The 21570-nt window shown below is 51.5% G+C and overlaps 1 protein-coding gene across 11 annotated transcripts in view; it reads left to right on the top strand.

The window, feature by feature from the left end:
- Nucleotides 1–20396, top strand: part of CELF5 (CUGBP Elav-like family member 5) — a 51330-nt gene extending 30934 nt beyond the window's left edge. For 9 of the 11 annotated variants that reach the window (XM_061422705.1, XM_061422712.1, XM_061422707.1 and 6 more), the window contains 9 exons: nt 633–761; nt 2288–2367; nt 4023–4169; nt 5082–5223; nt 5327–5473; nt 7272–7334; nt 8022–8105; nt 11054–11197; nt 16964–20396. In XM_061422705.1, the coding sequence (XP_061278689.1) occupies nt 633–761; nt 2288–2367; nt 4023–4169; nt 5082–5223; nt 5327–5473; nt 7272–7334; nt 8022–8105; nt 11054–11197; nt 16964–17091 (1064 nt within the window). In that variant the 3' untranslated portion in view covers nt 17092–20396. The remainder of the gene's footprint in view (nt 1–632; nt 762–2287; nt 2368–4022; nt 4170–5081; nt 5224–5326; nt 5474–7271; nt 7335–8021; nt 8106–11053; nt 11198–16963) is intronic. The other 2 variants (XR_009737451.1, XM_061422704.1) reach the window with 2 other exon arrangements.
- The last annotated feature ends 1174 nt before the right edge of the window (nt 20397–21570 follow it).

Below are 21570 nucleotides of genomic sequence, written 5' to 3'. Positions count from 1 at the left end.
CGGGAGAGGGCTCTAGTCCCTCACATGGGAGAGGCTGGGCCAGACTGGCCCCTGGCCTTAGGCTTGGGCAGGTCCCAGCCAGGCTTCCAGCCAATCCCAGGCTCCCCAGACAACTGGTCTTCTGCACACACATGCCTTTATTCATTCATCAGACATTGATTTTTTGGCTTCTCCGGAGCCCTGGGAAAGTCCGATGGGGAGCTCTGCTGGGTACTGTGAGAATGCAGGCACCCTCAGTGCTCACCCCTGCCTAGAAAATTTAGATGGCAGACAGACATAGACCCAGGCCAGGCAAGGCATAGACCCTAGTACTGTGTGTGGGCTTTCTGAAGAACTCAGAGAGGTGGGAGGAATACAGAGGCGGGAGTAGCCGTTTTGCCTAGAATGGGGAGCAGTTGGGCAGAGAGGGCATTCTAGGCAGAGGGCACTGAATGAGGTGGTAGGCCTCAGGGACGTGGGCGGGTGAGAACGCAGGGAAAGCGCGAGGCTGCGTCCTCCTTCACACGCGTAGAAGAGGGCCCCGGGGAGGTCCAGGGGCCCCACTCCACGCCCCGGTGCCTCCGCTTTCTGCTGGAGGGATGCGGAAGTTCCCGGAGGCTAGGACTTGGCTGAGGTGGTGTTTCCGCCCACAGGGGACCGGAAGCTGTTTGTGGGGATGCTGAACAAGCAGCAGTCAGAAGAGGACGTGCTGCGGCTGTTCCAGCCCTTCGGGGTCATCGACGAGTGCACCGTGCTCCGGGGACCTGACGGCAGCAGCAAAGGTGACCGGCTGGGGGCGGGGCTAGCTCCGGGGGCGGGACTATAGGAGGGCGCGGCTGGTGGGATGGGTCGGCGCGGGCCCCGGAGAGGGAGGCTGGATCCGGGGGGCGGGGCCGGGCTTGTGGGGAGGGACTGGCCCGCAGTGGGCGTGGCCTGGCACGTGGAAAGCAGGCTGGCCGGATGGGGTTCCTCTAGGCACACAAAAGGACGGGGCTGGCCCAGGGGCGGGGCGAGCAGAGGCTGTCTAGTCTCACCTGATCCCACTCGCCGGCCCAGGACATCCGGGGCTGCCTCCTGTGTCTGTGTCCATCAGACTTTCTGTCTCGATTTGCCTGTGTCTCCTGGACTGTCGGTGTACCTGATCCTACTTACTCCACCGTTCCTATAAGGTTGTACCATCCAGGAATGATGGTTTTATGATCTCCAGCAACTTGTTTTCTGGTCTGCTCTGTTTGGGTCTTCAGGTGTCTGGTGATCTCTGTCTACCTGATTCTACTTGTTCAGGTTTATCTGTCCAGAACTGGCCTGTCTCTGCCCTTGTGACTTGATCTTACTAGGACTGAATATATTTGATGGTCCCTGTCTATTTATTTGCCTGGCTCTTTTCTAAAAATTGAGATATGGTCACATGCTGTAATCACATACTGCCAAGGCAGGAGGCGCAAGAGACGTGGGTTTGATCCATGAGTCAGGAAGATCCCCTGGAGGGGGAAATGACAACCCACTCCAGTATTCTTGCCTGGGAAATCCCATGGACAGAGGAGCCTGGCAGGCTACAGTACAGAGAGTCACAAAGAATTGGACAAGACTGAGTATACATACACACACACACACACACACATATACTGTAAAATTCACCTTTTAAAAGTGGACAGTGGGAAAAAAAAGTGGACAGTGAAATGCTTCACAAAATTCACAGAACTGTGCAACTGTCATCATTACTGAATTCCAGGATGTCTTCACTCCTCTCCCCCAAATCTGTGTGACCCTTCCATAGCCCTCTGTCTGGAACTGTATCCTATGACCATCTGTCTGGATCTGCCTGTGTCTGGTGGTCTCTGGTTGTCTGTCTGCCTGATTCTGCCCTTGCCCGATGACTCTTCCTCCCCATCTATCCAACTCTGGTCACATGGGCGTATCCATCTGGGTCTGAGTGTACCTCTGCCCGAGTGTGTCCACATCTCTCTCTGTGTCTAATGGTTTGTCACTTTAATTCTGCCTGATTACAACTCTGGATCTTGTGGTATTGGTGGCTGGTGGGTGTTCTCTAATCCTGTCCCCTTCACTTGTTCTAATGGGCAGTTCCTGCCTCCCTACCCTGGGCACCACCTCACACCCTCTGATGATGTGTTGGACAAACAGTTGTCTTACTGTCTGGTTCTTTGTTGTCCCACTGTCTGTCTGAACATATGGCTGCCTGTCTCTCTGTTGTCCAACCTGTGGGCTGCCCATGTCCATGCTGACCTGCTGTGCAGGGCTGCCAGCCCCTCTCCTGTGTCCCCTCACCCCTCCCCTTCTCTTGGAGCAGGCTGTGCCTTCGTGAAGTTCTCCTCCCACACCGAGGCTCAGGCGGCCATACACGCTCTGCACGGCAGCCAGACCATGCCGGTAAGTCAGAGCTGCCCTGGGCAATTTGGGTCAGGGTAGGCAAGGGGGAGAGGCCTGGCCTGACCATCCCAGCCATCTGGTAACCCCTGGCCCTTCTTCAGAGAGGGGACAGGGTAGGGAGAAAGAAGTGCATCTCTGATGGTGGTATGACTGGGTATATGTATGTATTTGTGTGTGTGTGTGAGCGTGCAAGTGTAGACTATGCAGAATGTCCTGCCAGTGTTTGGCTGCCCATGTGTGAGTATGTGTGGGCCAGTGTGTGTGTTGGTGTGCACACATGTGCATGTGCCTGAGAGTGTGCTTCCATGCCTGTATGTGAGTGTGTGGTTGTGAGTAGGTGGGTGTCAGTGTGCACATGAATGTTCACATGTATGCTGATGCATATGCACATGTATATGCTGTGACTGCATGCATGCAAGTGTGTTGAGTGGGTGTGCTCATGTGAGTGCACATATGTAAGTTATATAGGTAAGTGCACATGTGTGTTTGTGTGTGAGTGTGCCCCAGTGATATGGGGGGAATGAGTGCATGTGTGTGCATCTGTAAGAGTGTGTGAGTATGTGTGGAGGGGTGAGCACATGTGTGTGAATGTAGACAAATATGTGTGTACATGTGTGTGTGAGTATATGTGCATGTATTATTGAGTGTATGTATGTGTATGAGTGTGGATGGTGGGTGTGAGTCACTGTGGGTGGAATGCATGTGTGTGTGCAGATGTGTGTGAGCCCCAGAGGAACAGGAGGGGATGGGGCTGGAGGGGCCTGCAGTTCAAGGCCAAGAAGCTTGGGATTCCTCCCAGGGCAATGGGGAGCCTCCCAGGGTATCCCCAGGAGAAGGAAGGGGCAGGCCATTTGGAAATGTCTCCGTGGGGCCAGTGTGGGAGATAGGCAGGCGGCAAGTCTAGAGCTGGGAGCTGGTGGGCCTGCAGCCGTGAGAGGCTGGAGGAGACCACTGGGGTCTTGGGGGTGGCCCTGCCACCCAGAAAAGTGGCCCTGGGAGCCTCCATCACTGTACAAAAATGTCCGAATCTGCCGCAGGGAAGACAGGCCTTGGGGAACCCACTCTCTTTTCTGTTGTTCTGCAACATGGTATGAAGAGCAGGGCAGTCTCAGATCCTCCCTTCTCTTGCTCTCTGGGTCATTGGGCATCAGTTCTAGTCCCTGGAGAGGGAGGAATCAACTCAATCCAAGGTCAAGCTTTCTCCTGCTCAGAGCTGTCCACTGATGGAGCTGGTGAGTGGAGAGGTAGTGAGCTCCCCATCAAAGGAGGTATTCAGTTTCTCAAATGATTGGAACCTCACCTGTTCTCAGGTGTGGGCAGCTCTAGAATCCTCTGTATGGGCCTTCATTGTTCCTCTCCAGCACTTGGGTTCTCCATCTTTTTTGAAAGTATGGCTGACAGTCAGGTCCTCCTCTGCTTCCCAGAGGCAGCCCCCACTAGACAAGTGGGTGCCCCACTTGTGTGCATGGCAGCCTACAAGGTCAAGTGCGAGACCCAGGATGCTGATCTCCAGACTAGTCTCACTGCGGCCCCTGGGACCTTGAGGGAGGGGCTGATAGCTGCTGCCACCCACACCCCTACACTCCCCCCAAGGTACCTCAGAGTCCTGGCAATGTCCCTCTTCTTTCCTTCCCTGCTTGTGGCTGCCCTTGCAGGGTGCCTCCTCCAGCCTGGTGGTCAAGTTTGCCGACACGGACAAGGAGCGGACGCTGAGGCGCATGCAGCAGATGGTGGGCCAGCTGGGCATCCTGACTCCGTCCCTCACCCTGCCCTTCAGCCCCTACAGTGCCTACGCCCAGGCTGTGAGTGAATGGCGGACACACTCCTGTCTCCAGTGGGGCTCCTGACACCACTGTTTTGAGGGCCTAGCTCAGTGTCTCTCTCTCTCTTTCTCCATCTAGTCTCTGTCGAGTGCCTCTTTCTGTTTCTGAGTGCTATCTTTCTGTTTCTCTTGCCCAATCTCTGACTCATGGCCTTATTCTGGTTATGGCTAAGTCCCCAGATCCAGTCCACTTCCTGATCTCAACCCCAGCTTAGCCCCCCACCATGAACTATGCTCTGAGCCCAAGCTGAACCCCAACTGACAGGACCCCAGGCTCGGCCACCAAATCCAGCCTGAGCCACAACCCTGGGTGAATGTCAAATCAAGACCCAGTCTTGGGTTGACCCCCAGATCCTGGCTGTTCCCCAAATCTAGATAAGCCCCAATTCTAGCTAAACCTCCAGGCTAACTCCAAACTGAGACCCAGCCCTGAGTGAGTTCAACATTGGCTGAGCTTGGGACTTCCCTGGAAGTTGCCATGCCTCCATGCCTCCATGCCTCCAGTGCACAGCACGCAGGTTGGATCCCTGGCTGGGGAAATAAGATCCCACATGCCGTATGCATGGCACAACCAAAACAAGCAGAACACATAAAAAAACATTGGCTGAGCCCTGGTCCCAGACTAAGTTCTGATCATAGACTGAGCTCCAGTCCCTGGCTGAGCTCTGATTCCTAAATGATCCTTGAACATAGTCTGAGCCCTGATCCTATGCTGAGCCTTGATCCCAGGCTAAGCCCCAATTCCTAACTGAGCCCTAACCCAACCTGAGCCAAGATACCTGGCCTGACCCCCTGCCCCTGTTTCTGGAGGACTGGCCCCTCAACCCCATGAGCCATGCTCTAAGGCCAGGTGCCACTTGGACTGTGTACCTGACTCCCTCTCCACCCCCAGCTCATGCAGCAGCAGACGACGGTCCTGTCCACATCAGGCAGCTACCTGAGCCCCGGCGTGGCCTTCTCACCCTGCCACATCCAGCAGATTGGCGCTGTCAGCCTTAACGGGCTGCCTGCCACGCCCATCGCCCCTGCCTCTGGTGAGAGTCTGCCAGGGGCCCACAGATGGGGGGCAGAGCCGGGGCTATGACTCTTAGCCTTAGCTGGGACTAAGGCTACCCATGATGCTCTTCCACTCCCCAGGACTGCATTCGCCCCCGCTGCTCGGCACCGCCGCCGTGCCCGGCCTCGTGGCCCCCATCACCAACGGCTTCGCAGGTGTCGTGCCCTTCCCTGGTGGGCACCCTGCCCTAGAAACTGTATATGCCAATGGCCTTGTGCCCTACCCAGGTAACTTGGGTGGTCCCCTGGGGCCGAGGAGAGTGGCAGGGGACAGGGAGGGTGTCCCTGGGACAAGCATGAATCCCTTTGCCTTGGTGTCCAGGGAACAAAAGTACAGGAAGCAGGGACTCTTAGGTTAATAGATACTAGCTGTGGGTGCAGAGGGGCTTCCCTGGTAGTTCAGCTGGTAAAGAATCCACCTGCAATGTAGGAGACCCCGGTTTGATTCCTGGGTCAGGAAGATCCCCTGGAGAAGGGATAGGCTACTCACTCCAGTATTCATGGGCTTCCCTGGTGGCGTAGACAGTAAAGAATCTGCCTGCAATGCAGGAGACCTGGGTTCAATCCCTGGGTTGGGAAGATCCCCTGGAGGAGGGCATGCCAACCCACTCCAGTATTCTTGTCTGGAGAATCCCCATGGACAAAGGAGCCTAAAGGGCTACAGTCTGTGGGGTCCCAAAGAGTCAGACACGACTGAGCAATTAAGCACACACACACACATGGGCACAGAGAAGGGGGTTAAACATAGGAAGTTTGCAGTCAGACCTTCCTGGATTCAAATTCCAATTCAGTGGCCCTTGTGGGGAGTTTCTTTACATCTCAGAGCCTCAATTTGCTCATCTGGAAAATGGGACAGATAGTATCATTCATCTCATGATGTTGCTCTGATGAGGCAATCAGTCTGTAAGATGCTAACCCATCTCCTGGTACCAAGAAGGGTGCCATCAAATCTTCACTATTAATTGTTACCATTTGGGATCAGTGCCCATATTCATTCATTCATTCATCCAGGATTGACCATGCACAGATTTGTGGCACTGGACTCTGCCCTACTGAAGCAGAGGTCTCACCTTTCTCTACCCTATACCCTGATTTCAAGGCAAATGTCTTCCCACACCTTGCTTAGGTGAAGTTTGTCATCTGGGTTTCCACCACTGAGAATCTGTTTATTTTTATTTTGTAATAATTGGTGCTCACAGGGAGTTTCAAACATAGTACAGAGAGGTCCTGGTTACCCCTCACCCAGTGTCTCCGGATGCTAACACCTTACGTAACAACAGTATGTTGTCAAAACTAGGAAACTGGCATCAGTACAGTACAATGAACTGAACAGGTGTTGGAGACCCTGTTCAGACTTCACTGTTTACAGGCACTTGTGTCTGTGTGTGTGGTTCGTTCATTTTATGTCATTTCATCACAGGTATAGTTTTGTGTAACCACCACCACAATCAACATACAGCACTGTTCCATTACTACGAAGTAATTCATTCATGTGACCCCTTTACTGGCTTATCTCTCTGCCCTCACTACCCTATCTTCTAACAACCTCTCTCCATTCAAGGAGATTTTTAGTTGCCTCGACAAGCCCTCTCCTCCCCCTGTGTCCTCCACTAGGGACTATTGGAAGGTCACAGTCACATAGGGGATCCATAGGCTGTCTGATCAAGGTGTGGGGAGGGAAAAGGAGGAAGAGATGTGAATGGGTGGTGATCAGGAGCAGAGACCTGGAGCCCTAGAGAATCCAGAGAAAAAAGGGGGAGGAGCAAGGGGGTCTGGATGGGGACAAAGAGTTGGGAGTTAAACCTCTCTGGAGTCTGAGAAAACTGGATTCGAGTTGAGTGGCCCTGTGCCAGCTGCTGTTTTCCCACCTGTAAGAGGTTCCCTGAGCTTCAGTTTTCCTCACCTGTGGAATGAGGGTCATACCTATAAAATGTTTATGCAGAAATGAAGCCGGGGTGGATGCTGTGGGGTGGATGGAAGACTTCTGCTGCCCCCGCCCCACTGAGCCCCTCCGTCTGCCCCGCAGCTCAGAGTCCGACGGTAGCCGAGACCCTCCATCCTGCCTTCTCTGGAGTCCAGCAGTACACAGGTAGGGAGGCAGTGCGGCACCCCCACGCGTGGCACCCCCCCCCCAACCCCCCCCGCCCTCAGTTTCCTCCCTGGACTAGCCACTCCACGCCCCTAGCTGCACTTAGATCTGGTTCCACCCCTCAGGGCCGCCCTCTTCATTCTACCTTGCCTCTTCTGTCTAGCCATACCTCCTACTTTGTGGCTTGGCCCCCGCCTCACCCTCCTTCGACATTTGGCCCTGCCCCTCATAACCTGCCTTTGGTCCCGCTTGTCGTGTCCTGCTCGGACCCGCTCTCCAGTGTGACCATGCCCCCTCATTCTTCCCAAGACCGGGCATTGGCTCCGCCCTCAGCCGTGGTCCCCCACCCCTCAAATATGGCCCCGCCCATTAAACGCTTCCCTCCCCCATAGGTCTCTCCCATGTGACCACGCCCCCTCCTTCATCCTAAAATCTGGCCTTGGCTCTGCCCTCAGCCATGGCCCCACCCTTCGAATATGACCTCTTTCCCTTCTACTCTTCCCTGTACTAAGGTCTTAGTACTTCCCTCAGACCAACTCTCCCCTGTGACCACCCCCCTCCACCGTCCCAAGACCCATTTTGGCCCCACCCTAGGCTGTGACCTCGCCCCCTCAGTCTTAGCCCCGCCCCATGCGCCCACCGGCCTCACGCCCGTTCCGCCCTATGTCTCGCTCCCGGTCTCTGCAGCCATGTATCCCACAGCGGCCATCACGCCCATCGCGCACAGCGTCCCCCAGCCGCCGCCCCTCCTGCAGCAGCAGCAGCGAGAAGGTGAGGGGGCCGCGACCTCCCCTGGGCGCCAGCCCCGCCCTTTGACCGCCCCCCTCCACCTCCAGGACCTCCTGCCGGGTTTGACCTAGCCTCAGGGAACTGCTCGGCCTGAGGTCCGGAGAGACTTGCCTTCAGTTCCCAGCATCACCTGGGTGTTTGGGAGGCAATTGACTCTTGGTCTCTGAGCCTCCGTCTTCTCCTCCGGAAAGTGGGACCCGGGCTAGTCCCGACCCCATAGGGATAGCAGTGACCCTGTCTCCACCACGAGCTCTCTCCAGAGTGGAATGACTTGTTTTGAGTTTGAGGTCAGGGGGTGGGGTGATGAGGTATCTCTGGTGAGATGGGAGTTCCTCAGTAAAGTCAAGTGGGAGAGGAGTTAGATTCTGGAGTCGGACCGCGGGGATTCAAATCCACCCAGTGCTGACTTGAGGCATCGTCAGAAAGGAACCTCCCTGCCCCATGCCTCTGTTTCCTCATTGGCCGCAAGGCCACCCGTGCCGAGGCCTTGCTGGGGAGTGAGCAGCACGGTTCCTGACACATTGTAGGCACTCAGCCTGGAAGGAGAAGGCAATGGCACCCCACTCCAGTACTCTTGCCTGGAAAATCCCATGGATGGAGGAGCCTGGTAGGCTGCAGTCCATGGGGTCGCTAAAAGTCGGACACAACTGAGCGACTTGACTTTCGCTTTTCACTTTCCTGCATTGGAGAAGGAAATGGCAACCCACTCCAGTGTTCTTGCCTGGAGAATCCCGGGGACGGGGGAGCCTGGTGGGCTGCCGTCTATGGGGTCGCACAGAGTCGGACACGACTGAAGCGACTTAGCAGCAGCAGCCTGGGAGGTTTTCCTCGCCTTAATCCATCTAGTAGGGGTGGGGGTGGGGAGCTGGAGCCAGGCGACCAGCCAGAAAAGTCCCCCGACTCCCCCAGGACATGGGAAGTTTATGGATGGCCTGGCCTGTAGACTGAGTCCTGTGAGGTTCTGTTCAATTCCTTGCCCAGCAGGGCACTGTGGGTAAAAGCTGGTTCCGATGCCATCTGTGCTGCTGTAACAGAACAGGATATCTGCTTTCTGGAAAGCCACCCGAGTTCCAGAGCCTCACAATACCAACTGCAGGGCTCGTGGGGGAAGTTGGGTCAGGGTACACCACTCAAAATGTTGCCTGTGGGAGTTCTCTGGTGGCCCAGTGGTTAAGACTCTGTGCTTCCACTACAGGAGGCACAAGTTCCCTGGTTGAGAAACTAAGATATCTCATGCAGCCCTGGTGTGGCCAAATTTTTTTTTTAGAAGTTGGCTGTGACATGGCCAAAAAAAAAAAAAAAGACCCTAATAAAAATGGTAGCACGGTTTTATTCATGTTAGATGATTAAGAAATCCATGAATAGTACAATAAATTGGGCATTAGAAGTTTGCACAGGAAAGTGGCGTCAGATGGGTTGTAGCATGTGAGTTACCGTGAAGTGATGGAAAGTTTTGTCTGAAATTAGACGGAGAGTCCGAACCTCAGATGGGAACAGGTCCTCCTCCTAATACACTTGGAGAGCTGAGAAAGGTGGTGAATGTGGAAGCTGCCTTTGCATATGTGTGTGCATTTTGCTTTCTTATGAGGTTCAGTTCAGCTAGGTGTGGCTTTCTGCCTTCACCTAGTGTTTCTTGGAGTTGAGCTAGCACACAAGCAAACACAAAATTCATGTTTGCTCACAACTGTTCTGTAACATATCAGTTGTGTGGAAACACACCTGTATTTTAAAAACAAGCACATTAGGGAATTCCCTAGAGGTCCACTGATTAGGACTCGGTGCTTTCACTGCCGTGACCCCGAGTTCAATCCCTGGGCGGGGAGCTAAATTCAGGCAAACCTTGCGACAGGGCCAAACAAGTAAGCAAACAACAACAGCAGACAAGCACATTAGCAGAACTGCGGTCCTCATCAGGAAGGTAAGGGTGGATGTGAATGTAATGTAATCTTGAATTTTGGATTTTCTGGGGTGGGGAATGTTCATCATGAGTGTTGGGATTTCTTGGTGGTTTGAGGGTTACCTTTGGGGAGACCTAGGAGAAGATCGTCTGTAGGTTCGGGATTAGCAGCAGGTTTGAGGACTAAACTGGGTAATTAAGGTTTTAAAATGCTCTGATTATTTATAATTCTTATATGAGCCATGCACTGGGGATTCTTCGGGAAGGAATGATTCTGATGGTTAGCTGTGCTTTAAAAAATTATTTCTGGTTGGTACAGCAAATCATTTAAACGTGACCAGTGGTTTCAGGATATCTGAGATTTGGGACTGAAGAATAATCTTTTTATTTCTCTATATTTTATTTTTGCATCAGTTTTGAAATTATCCAAGCTTTTAAAAATTAGCCAAGGTTTGGAAGGTTATCCAAGGTTTTGAAAATTATCTGGATGTTTGGGGTTTGGGACCGGGGAGTTACTTGTCTTATTCTAATCTGTGATCATTAGACTTCCAAAAATGAACCTTTCCATTTAAACCAGTTTTAAAGATATGGAATGATGGCAAAGACAGTACAGAGTTTCTGTTATACCCTACAACCAGTTCATCTGATTTTTGTCAATGACCAAGAGTTTGAGGTTTAGGGGTTTTCTGGGGGGTGTTGAGGTTGTCTGGGAGTTTTGGATTATCTGCGGTCTAGGATGAAAGGCTTTATTTCAGTTTGGGGGGCTAGGGATCATCTAAAGTTTGTCAGTTCTCTGGGGCCTGAGGATCAGCAGAGGTGTGGAGTGTCTGAATGTGGAATTTTATAGACAAGGGCTCAGGGCACCCTGCCTTCCCTCCCCGCTGTTTCCACGCCCCTCCTTTCTGGGTGTTAGGGTGCACCCCTCCCCCAATAGCTGGAGACACTAGCTGTGGGCTCCGGACCCGTGCCCCTCCCCCGGGGGTCGGCCTCCTCTCCTTGGGGGCTTTATGTCTTTCTCTCCCCCCACCTGCAGGTCCCGAAGGCTGTAACCTGTTTATCTACCACCTCCCCCAGGAGTTTGGAGACACGGAGCTGACGCAGATGTTCCTGCCTTTCGGCAATATCATCTCCTCCAAGGTGTTTATGGATCGGGCCACCAACCAGAGCAAATGTTTTGGTGAGTCCTTGCTGTGGGTGCCCCTTCCTGCTTGCCACTCCCTGAACCACAGGCCCCTTGCCCTGGGTGGGGTTGGGGGGTCGGGTGTGGTCAGCCACAAGACAGATCTGGTCTGAGAGAACCACATTCTGGGGCTTCCCTGAAGCTCCAGTGGTTAGGACTCTGTGCTTTCACTGCTCAGGGCCCGGGTTTATCCCTGGTTGGGGAAGGAACATCCCACAAGCTGTGCAGCAGGGTCAAGGGCAAAAAAGAAAGAAAGAATCACATTTATGATCATAACAAGCACTTATTAAGCACCTACTGTGTACCCAGCACTTAGCATGAGTCATTTCTAAGATTCCCTTGTTCATTCATCCATTCATTCAACAAATAGACACATAGGGGCTTCCCTGGTGGTCCAGTGGTTAAGACTTCGAGCTTTCACTGTGTGTGTGTGGGGAGCACAGGTTTGATCCCTGGTGAGGGAACTAGGATTCCGCATGCCACAGGGTGCAGCCAATAAATAAATCATTAACACAAGCCCTGTGTAAGATTAAACAAAAAAACCCAAATAGACATACAGTGCACCTACTGTGTGCCAGTGCCCAGCACAGTGCCTGGCACAGATTGGTAAAGGAAGCCAACAAAAATCACTGCCCTCTGGGAGCTCAGAGCCCTGCCACCCTGCCTGTAGAACTTTCTCTGAGGATAGAAATATTCTATATCCCCACTGTCTGAGCCGTCCACCCCATGTAACTGCTGAGTGTTTGAAGTGTAGCTATTGTGGCCAAAGCACTGAATTTTTTATTTTACTTAATTTTAATGAATTTCAATTTCAGTAACAACTCATGGCCAGTGGCTGCCAACTGAATTGAAAAGCACAGGTCCAGGGGGAGGAGGTGGAAATAAACAGGCAAGAATACTGGAGTGGGGTGCCATTCTCTCCTCCAGGGGATCTTCTTGACCCAGGGATGGAACCCGAGTCTTCTGCATTGCAGGCAGATTGTTTACTGTCTGAGCCATCAGGATAGCCCAGGATATAGGCCAGGGTGTTATAAATGATATAGAGAAAAATAAAACCAGTAAGAAAATACAGACTGATAGGAGGAGGCAGTGCTTCACTGAGGCCTGAATGATGAGGAGCCAATCATAGGAGTGTCTAGGGGAAGAGTGTTCTAGGCAGAGAGAACCACATGTGCAAAGGCCCTGGGGCAGGACAGGGAGGAGACAGGGAGGAGAGGAAGGCAGGGAGGGGAAGGGCAGGTCATGAAGGGCCTTGTGGGCCATGGGGAGGACTTCCTTGTCCCCAGACACAAAGGATGTTAAGGCTCAGAGATGTGTAACTTGCCCAAAGTCACAGGCAAGAACTTAAATTAGAAACAATCTGACTCCAAAATCTGGACTCTGAACCCTACCCTGTCCTCTGGGAAGGGCTGATTCTTGACTGCTTATTAAGCTCCTGCTGTTTAGTCACTAAGTTGTGTCCAATTCTTTGCAGCCTCATGGGCTATATACTGCCAGGCTCCTCTGTCCATAGGTTCCCCAGGCAAGAATACTGGAGTGGGTTACCATTCCCTTTTCCAGGGGATCTTCCAGACCCAGGGATCGAACCCAGGTTTCCTGCACTGGCAGGCAGATTCTTTACCACTGAGCCACCTGGGAAGTCCTGCTGTATATACTCATTGTCCAACCATAAAAGGGAAGAATTGTCCCCATTTACATGGGGAGGAAGGAGAGGTATAGATGGTCAAACAACATGCTTAAGGTCACACAGCAAGTTAGGAACAACACCCACCCCCCTGCCCCTGGCCCAGTACCCAGCCCCCCTGCTCCCACATCCTGCTTCTCAGTTCAGTTCAGTTGCTCAGTCATGTCCGACTCTTTGCCACCCCATGGACTGCAGCATACCAGGCTTCCTTGTCCATCACCAACTCCCAGAGCTTGCTTAAACTCATGTCCATCAAGTCAGTGATGCCATCCAACCATCTCATCCTCTGTTGTCCCCTTCTCCTCGCGCCTTCAATCTTTCCCAGCATCAGGGTCTTTTCCAATGAGTCATTTTGCATCAGGTGGCCAAAGTATTGGAGTTTCAGCTTCAGCATCAGTCCTTCCAATGAATATTCAGGACTAATCTCCTTTTGGATAGACTGGTTGGATCTCCTTGCAGTCCAAGGGACTCTCAAGAGTCTTCTCCAACACCACAGTTCAAAAACATCAATTCTTCAGCACTCAGCTTTCTTTATAGTCCAACTCTCACATCCATACATGACTATTGGAAAAACCATAGCTTTTGACTAGACGGACCTTTGTTGCCAAAGTAATGTTTCTGCTTTTTAATATGCTGTCTGTGTTGGTTATAACTTTTCTTCCAAGGAGCAAATGTCTTTTAATTTCATGGCTGCAATCACCATCTGCAGTGATTTTGGAGCCCAAAAACAGAAAGTCTCTCTTGGTTTCCATTCTTTCCCCATCTATTTGCCATGAAGTGATGGGACCAGATGCCATGATCTTAGTTTTCTGAATGTTGAGTTTTAAGCCAACTTTTTCACTCTCCTCTTTCACTTTCATCAAGAAACTCTTTAGTTCTTCGCTTTCTGCCATAAGGATGGTGTCATCTGCATATCTGAAGTTATTAATATTTCTCCCGGCAGTCTTGATTCCAGCTTGTGCTTTATCCATCCTGGCATTTCTCATGATGTACTCTGCATATAAGTTAAATAAGCAGGGTGACGATATACAACCTTGATGTACTCCTTTCCTGATTTGGAACCAGTATGTTGTTTCAGCTCCAGTTATAACTGTTGCTTCCTGACCTGTATACAGGTTTCTTAGGAGGCAGGTCAGGTGGTCTGGTATTCCCATTTCTTTAAGAATTTTCCAGTTTGTGTGATCCACACAGTCAAAGGCTTTGGCATAGTCAATAAAGCAGAAGTAGATGTTTTTCTGGAACTTTCTTGCTTTTTCTATAATCCAACAGATGTTGGCAATTTGATCTCTGGTTCCTCTGCCTTTTCTAAATCCAGCTTAAAGATCTGGAAGTTCACGATTCATGTACTGTTGAAGCCTGGCTTGGAGAATTTTGAGTGTTACTTTGCCAGCGTGTGAGATGAGTGCAATTGTGTGGTAGTTTGAACATCCTTTGGCATTGCCTTTCTTTGGGATTGGAATGAAAACTGACTTTTCCAGTCCTGTGGCCACTGCTGAGTTTTCCAAAGTTGTTGGCATATTGAGTATAGCACTTTCACAGCATCATCATTTAGGATTTGAAAGCTCAACTGGAATTCCATTACCTCCACTAGCTTTGTTCATAGTGATGCTTCCTGAGGCCCACTTGACTTTGCATTCCAGGATGGCTGGCTGTAGGTGGGTGATCACACCATCGTGGTTATCTGGGTCATGAAGATCTTTTTTTTGTATAGTTCTTCTGTGTATTCTTGCCACCTCTTCTTAATATCTTCTGCTGCTATTAGGTCCATACCATTTCTGTCCTTTATTGTCCCCATCTTTGCATGAAATGTTCCCTTGGTATCTCTAATTTTCTTGAAAAGATCTCTAGTCTTTCCCATTCTATTGTTTTCCTCTATTTCTTTGCATTGACAAAGGAAGGCTTTCTTATCTCTCCTTGCTATTCTTTGGAACTCTGCATTCAAATAGGTGTATCTTTCCTTTTCTCCTTTGCCTTTAGCTTCTCTTCTTTTCTCAGCTATTTGTAAGGCCTCCTCAGACAACCATTTTGCCTTTTTGCCTTTCTTTTTCTTGAGGATGGTTTTGATCACTGCATCCTGTACCAGTGTCACAAACCTCCATCCTAGCTCTTCAGGCACTCTGTCTATCAGATCTAATCCCTTGAATCTATTTGTCACTTCCACTGTATAATCGTAAGGGATTTGATTTAGGTCATACCTGAATGGCCTGGTGGTTTTCCCTACTTTCTTCAATTTAAGTCTGAATTTGGCAATAAGGAGTCATGATCTGAGCCATAGTCAGCTCCTGGTCTTGGTTTGGCTGACTTTGTAGAGCTTCTCCGTCTTTGGCTGCAGAGAATGTAATCAGTCTGATTTCAGTGTTGAGCATCTGGTGATGTCCATGTGTAGAGTCTTCTCTGTGCTGTTGGAAGACGGTGTTTGCTGTGAGCAGTGCGTTCTCTTGGCAAAACTCTTAGCCTTTGCCCTGCTTCATTTTGTACTCCAAGGCCAAATTTGCCTTGCCACATATCTCTTGCCTTCCTACTTTTGCATTCCAGTCCCCTGTGATGAAAAGGACATCTTTTTTGGGTGTTAGTTCTAGAAAGTCTTGTAGGTCTTCATAGAACAATTCAACTTCAGCTTCTTCAGCTTTACTGGTTCGGGCATAGACTTGGATTACTGTGATATTGAATGGTTTGTCTTGGAAACGAACAGAGATCACTCTGTCATTTTTGAGATTGCATCCAAGTACTGCATTTCAGACACTTTTGTTGACTGTAGGTGTACCCCATTTCTTCTAAGGGATTCTTGCCCACAGTAGTAGATATAATGGTCATCTGAGTTAAATTCACCCATTCCAGTCCATTTTAGTTCACTGATTCCTAAAATGTCAATGTTCACTCTTGCCATCTCCTGTTTGACCACTTCCAGTTTACCTTGATTCATGGACCTAACATTCCAGGTTCCTATGCAGTATTGTTCTTTACAGCATCGAACTTTACTTCCATCACCAGTCACATCCTTAACTGGCTGTTGTTTTTGCTTCTGGAAGCATCCTGCTTCTAGGAAGAATAAAGAAATTTCTGGAAGAAAACCTCCATAACATTCAGCAGTCAGGGGGTCACATGCCTTCTCTGAGTCTCAGTTTCCTCGTCTGTATAATGGGAGGTGTGAGTGATATGAAGACACCCCCCCTACCCCATTTCCAGATTCCCCTATGGCTCCCTGTGGGCCTCAGCCAGACCCCTCAGCCCTGATCCCACCATCTCTCTGCCCTGACCTCTCTGCTTCTCCCACAGATCTCAGGTACCCTGCCCCCAAATGCTCACACATGTGGTTCCCCTCCCCCTGGGGTGGCCCCCAGCCCCTGTAGCCTCTGCAGAGCCCCCCAGAAAGTCTATGAGAACCAACAGGTAAGGGGTAGGAGTAGGGCTGGGTGGAGGGAATTATGTGGTGGAAGTTTAAGGTATGTGTGTCAGGAGGTGGTGCGCTGGAGTGTTTCTGATGGTCCACGTTGGGGGATATCTGTGGCTGGAATGACTGATGGTGGCAAAGAGAGACAGACACAAAAAGAGAGAAGAGAGGGAGGGAGAGACATAGACAAGAAACACAAAGACACACACAAAAGGAGAGAAGAAGAGAGACAAGGACAGATAGACACAGAGACAGACAGGAAGAGTCAGATGGACAGACAAGACCCCAAATGGATGAAGGGCTTAGAGGAGGCAAAAGGTAGGGATCCAGAGCCTAGAAGGAGGTGGGCCTGGGTGGGGGAGGGAGACCGTGGTGTTCCCTGGACCCCCAGAAGCCCCACTTGTCCCCCTCTCCCCCTATCAGTTGGGAAGCCTCATCAGAGCAGAGCCCAGGTAAGGAATGAGTGCCCTATCCCCAGAGGCATGCAAGCCACCAAGATGTCAGAACCACATCAGGACTGCTGTGTGTGTTCTGGGAAGCCTCCCTACCTCCCCTGGGTCGTCTGCTCCTGCGAGCGCACACCCCCGCCCCCAGGACCCCACAAGCCGGGCAGCCAGGGCTGCAGCACTGGAGCGAGCCGAGGACCCCTGCGTTGCCCACCATCGTGGGTCCACCCCGGTCTCCGCAGGCTTCGTGAGCTTTGACAACCCGGCCAGTGCGCAGACTGCCATCCAGGCCATGAATGGCTTTCAGATCGGCATGAAGAGGCTCAAAGTGCAGCTGAAGCGGCCCAAAGACCCGGGACACCCCTACTGACCGGGCCCACAGCCACCCAGAGGCTGCGGGCTTGGCCCAGGTGAGCCGCTAGGCGGCCCTGCCCCTGCCCCACCCCCACCCTGTCTTGTCCGCACCCTCTCCTCATTCTCCAAACCCTCCCCAGGCTGGGGGGACGATGCAAGAGGCTTCAAGGAGCCCCCAGGTTTGGTTGACGGGGACAGAGCTGGACAAAGACACCCCCCCCCAGTCCCCTCAACCCCCTACCCTCACCCCATGGTCAGGGCTGGAGCCGGAACAGTAAGATGGGGGTGGGAAGGGCAGTTAGGTAATCTTTCCTGGAGAAGGCTTTGAAGGATGAATAGAAGTTCACCTGAGAAGCGGGCATGGTCTGGGGTGAGGAGGGCCATGAGGAGGGGCTTTTGTCCTGTACTAAGAATCAGTTCTCCCAGCTAGGCCCCTTTGGGAGCCCTTCCTTTGGCACAATTCACACCCAGTGGGTAGATGAGAGAGTGAAATGTTTGCCCCACCCAAGGCCATGCCAGGGGTGAGGGTGGGGGCGGAAATCCCCTGAACAAATGAACAAATCCCCTAATGTCTGCACCATCAGAGTGAACGACCCTGTCAACTCATCACTTCTTTGGAGGCATGAACCTTGAGCCTCCAGGGCCAGTGGGGAAACTTATAACTGTGCTCCAGCCTCGACAAGCCTCATCTGTGAAATGGGCTCATGCACGTCGCCTCCCCCAGGGGCTGTGGGGTGGATTCACACGGGGCACTCGGTGTTTTTCCAGCTGAGCCCAGGACCCACCACCTGGAAAGCTCTTGATAACTTATTTTGATTTTTCTCCACTAAACCCACCATTGCCGCGGTCATCACAGAGGCTCCCCACCTTGGGGTCTGGTGTGAAGTAGGTGTTCAGTGAGGGTCTGCTTCCAGACCCTCTGCCAGGGCAGCACCCACAGATTCAAGGGTGTTCAGCACCCACAGATTCAAGGGTTGTGGGTCTTTGGGGGCATGCTCGGAGACTCGCCACCTGAAGCCAACATCTGTGATCCGCGCGCTTTGAACTCTGACAGCAAGTCTTTACTAAGCACCTACTGTGCACCAGGCACTGTTTCCAGCGCCACGAGTGAACAGAAATGGGGGCGGGATGCTGCTTCATGGAGCGACAGGGAGCAGGGGAGAGGAGACGGACAGAAACAAATATTTGTGCCCGGTGGCCAGACGAGGACACGGGGCTTAGCGACCCCTCCAAGCCGTGTGTGTCAACCTCCAAACCCCAAAATGGACTCTTTCTGCAAAGATAGGGGTCCTTGGGGATCCCAGATCCAAGTCTGGCCAGGGCAGGGGAGCGGGTGGGAGGTGATTTGTTGGCCTACGTGCCCACCCTCCCCCTCTCTTCACACAGCGCCCTAACGCCCCTCCCTTCTCCGCCAGGTGAGGGGCCTTCCCACCCCAGGAGGGTTTCCCGCTTCCAACTGATCCAGGACTTTTCCGTAAATTACAACAGAGTTTGGACACCAGCCCCCTCCCCTCCCCTCCCTACTCCCCTGCTCCCCTTCCCAAAATGTGAAACGCTACCCAAGGCCCCATGGAGTGGGGAAGGGGCTTCGTGGTCTTTGGGGGACTCCTGAGGTGGGGGCCAAGGATTCACTACCCCTTCCACGGAGATTTCCTCGCTTCCACCCGCTTCCTACACACACAACCTTCATGGCTTCCCCAAACGAAATCGCAACTTTTCCTATATATATATATGCATATATATATAGAGCTATAGACAGTATATATATTTTTTGAGTATAGATCATGGGACCAAACTTTTCCGACTTCTTTCCATCCAAGAGAAGGTGACCCTGGGCCAGTCACCCAGCAGGGACGCTCAGAAGGGCTGAGGTTGGCGGGGCAGCCCAGTGTCCCCCCACCTCCCGCTGTCATGTCAGACCAGGGCGCCGGTCAAGCACTGGGAATCAGCCAACGAACGCGATATACCTCCAGGACTTTTGACCCCCCCGCCACCGATAATTCTCATGGGCCTGAGGGCTCAGCCGGCTTCAGTGTCCCTGGTCCTAGCTGCAGCTTCCTGAGCCCCCGCCCCCGCGTCCCAGGGCCCTGCCTTCTCCGGATGCAGGCACAAAAGAGACCCCTTGGCCTCCCCCGACCCTTCCCCCCACCCCCAGTCATAGCCTTACTCATGTGGCCAATAGCCCTTAGCTTTCCGTCGGGGGCAGACAGGGCCGGGGGAAGCCCCCCCCACCCCTCGAGCCCCCTCCCAAGGGCAGGCAGCCACCCTCCCTGCCTTTGGATCACCAGCCTGGAATTCACAATGTCATGACCAAGATCGCCACGTGCACCGGAGGAGCCCAGTGTGCGCTGGCCCAGCACCCCTTCACCGGAGATACCTCTACAAAGAATTTTCTTTTTTTTGGTCTTTCTGAGCAGGTACAAAGAAGAAATGGGGGGAAAATCAAACAACAATGGATTTTTTTGTTTCCTAGTTGGGGCGGGGAGGGATATCCCGTGGGGCGCCTCTGTATAGCTACTCAAACCGTGAAAACCCCCCTTGAAGCACAGAGTCAAGTTTTTTTTTTTTTTTTTTTATTGGACATCCGGTGGGGCCTCATGCCAGACGAGGCACCAGAGAACTTCATAAGCTCAAGAGAAAAAAAAATTTTTGAAAAGGAAAAAAAAAAAAGCATTCCCTTTTGTTTCTACCAAAATGTGTTGACGGACCCAGAAAAAAAAAAAAGCAAAAAAAAAAAAAAAAAGGAAGAAAAAAAAAAACATAGCAAAAAAAAAAAAAAAGAAGAAAAAAAAATCTTCTGACAAACCTGTTTCGATATTCCAGTTTGATAATTGTTCCAAGACCCTCTCTAGTGTGCCTGTGTTCTGTGAGTCTGCGTGTGTGTGTGCTCAGGGGTCGCGGGGCTTCGGCTATGTCCTGCCCCACCCGGCCCCCGCCAGGCCTGCTTGGGACTGCGTGCCGGCGTGCAGTGGTGTGTGTCCTTTGGTCCATGTTTACTGGCTGTAAATACCATTTTTATACTCCACATCAAAGACCGACGTGATTTGTACGATGTACTTTATTTCTGCTACGAGTAATTTCATGAAGTTTCAACTTGCAAAACTGACTTTTGGAGACAAACCGCCACACACACACACACACACACAAAGAGGAGAAAAAGACTTGGAGGGAACTTTGAGTTGACTTGCTTTGAATCTCGAGGTCCTTGTCACTGTGGCGTGTTTCAGGTGAGAAGCTGCAGTCATCACCTTCATGTCCAAAACACCTCTCTTTGGTCTGGAGAAACTGAAAGTTTATTTAATAAAAGTTTTACTTGCTAAAGGACTGGGCCCTCCCTCATTTGCCCTCCTCTCCTCGATAAAGACCATGTGCTTCCGGTCAAGTTGGGTGCCTGGGCTAGAGATGAATCCGGATTTAGAGTGAGGGGTGTGTGGGGAGAAGGGTTTGATGTCCCCACAGCTGAATTCTGACAGAATCATCCAGACGCTAAAGAAATGGAGCGTTCTTTTCTCATGAAAAGCAGGTGCCTAAGTTTGTTGATTCACACGTTCATTCATTAATTCAACAAATGTCTACTATTTATTGAATGCCAACTGAGTGACTGTGGCTTCCCTGGTGGCTTAGTGGTAAAGAATCCACCTGTGAATACAGGGGATGAGGGTTCAATCCCTGGATAGGGAAGATCCCCTGTAGAAGGGAGTGGCAACCTACTCCAGTTTTCTTGCCTGGGAAATGCCATGGTCAGAGGAGCCTTGCAAGCTACAGTCCATGGGGTTCCAAAGGAGTTGACACCACTCAATGACTAAAACAGCAACAACTGAATGACTGACCCCATGCTGGCCATCAGGGACATAGCAGTGACCAGATGGTTCTGGGCTCTGGCTTCAAGGAGGCAGCCAGGGGTGGGGGCAGGGGAGACACTGTACAATACATATTTTTGTAATTGGGGTAAAATTCACCATTTTCAAGTGTACAATTCAGTGTCATTAAGTACATTCACAATGTGCAACCATCACATCTATCTAGTCCCAGACGATAGAGTTCATCACCCCAAAAAGAAGCCCTGTCCCCATGAACACTCACTCACCAGCCCCTGACAACCAGGAAACCAGTATCTGTGGATTTGCCTGTTCTGGACGTTTCCTATCATCAAGGGAATCACACACTGTGTATCCTCTTTTTCTTTTAAAAAATTTTTATTGTGGGTATAGCTGATTTACAGTGTTGTTTTAGTTTCAGGTGTATAGCAAAATGACCTCGTGTCCTTTTTAAAAAATATATTTATTTGGCTGTGCTGGGTCTTAGTTGCAGCACATGGGATCTTTAGTTGCGCCATTTGAACTCTTAATTTCGGCATATGGGATCTAGTTCCCTAACCAAGGGCAGAACCCAGGTCCCCTCCCTGCATTGAAAGCACGGAGCCTGAGCCACTGGACCACCAGATAAATCCCATGGCTGTGTGTCCTCTTGTGTCTGGCTTCTCTCACTGAGCATT

This window comes from Bos javanicus, chromosome 7 (genome assembly GCF_032452875.1).
Source record: "Bos javanicus breed banteng chromosome 7, ARS-OSU_banteng_1.0, whole genome shotgun sequence".
Classification (NCBI taxonomy): Eukaryota; Metazoa; Chordata; class Mammalia; order Artiodactyla; family Bovidae; genus Bos; species Bos javanicus.
Note: the sequence above shows the minus strand (reverse complement) of the source record. Positions and strands in the feature narration are given on the sequence as shown.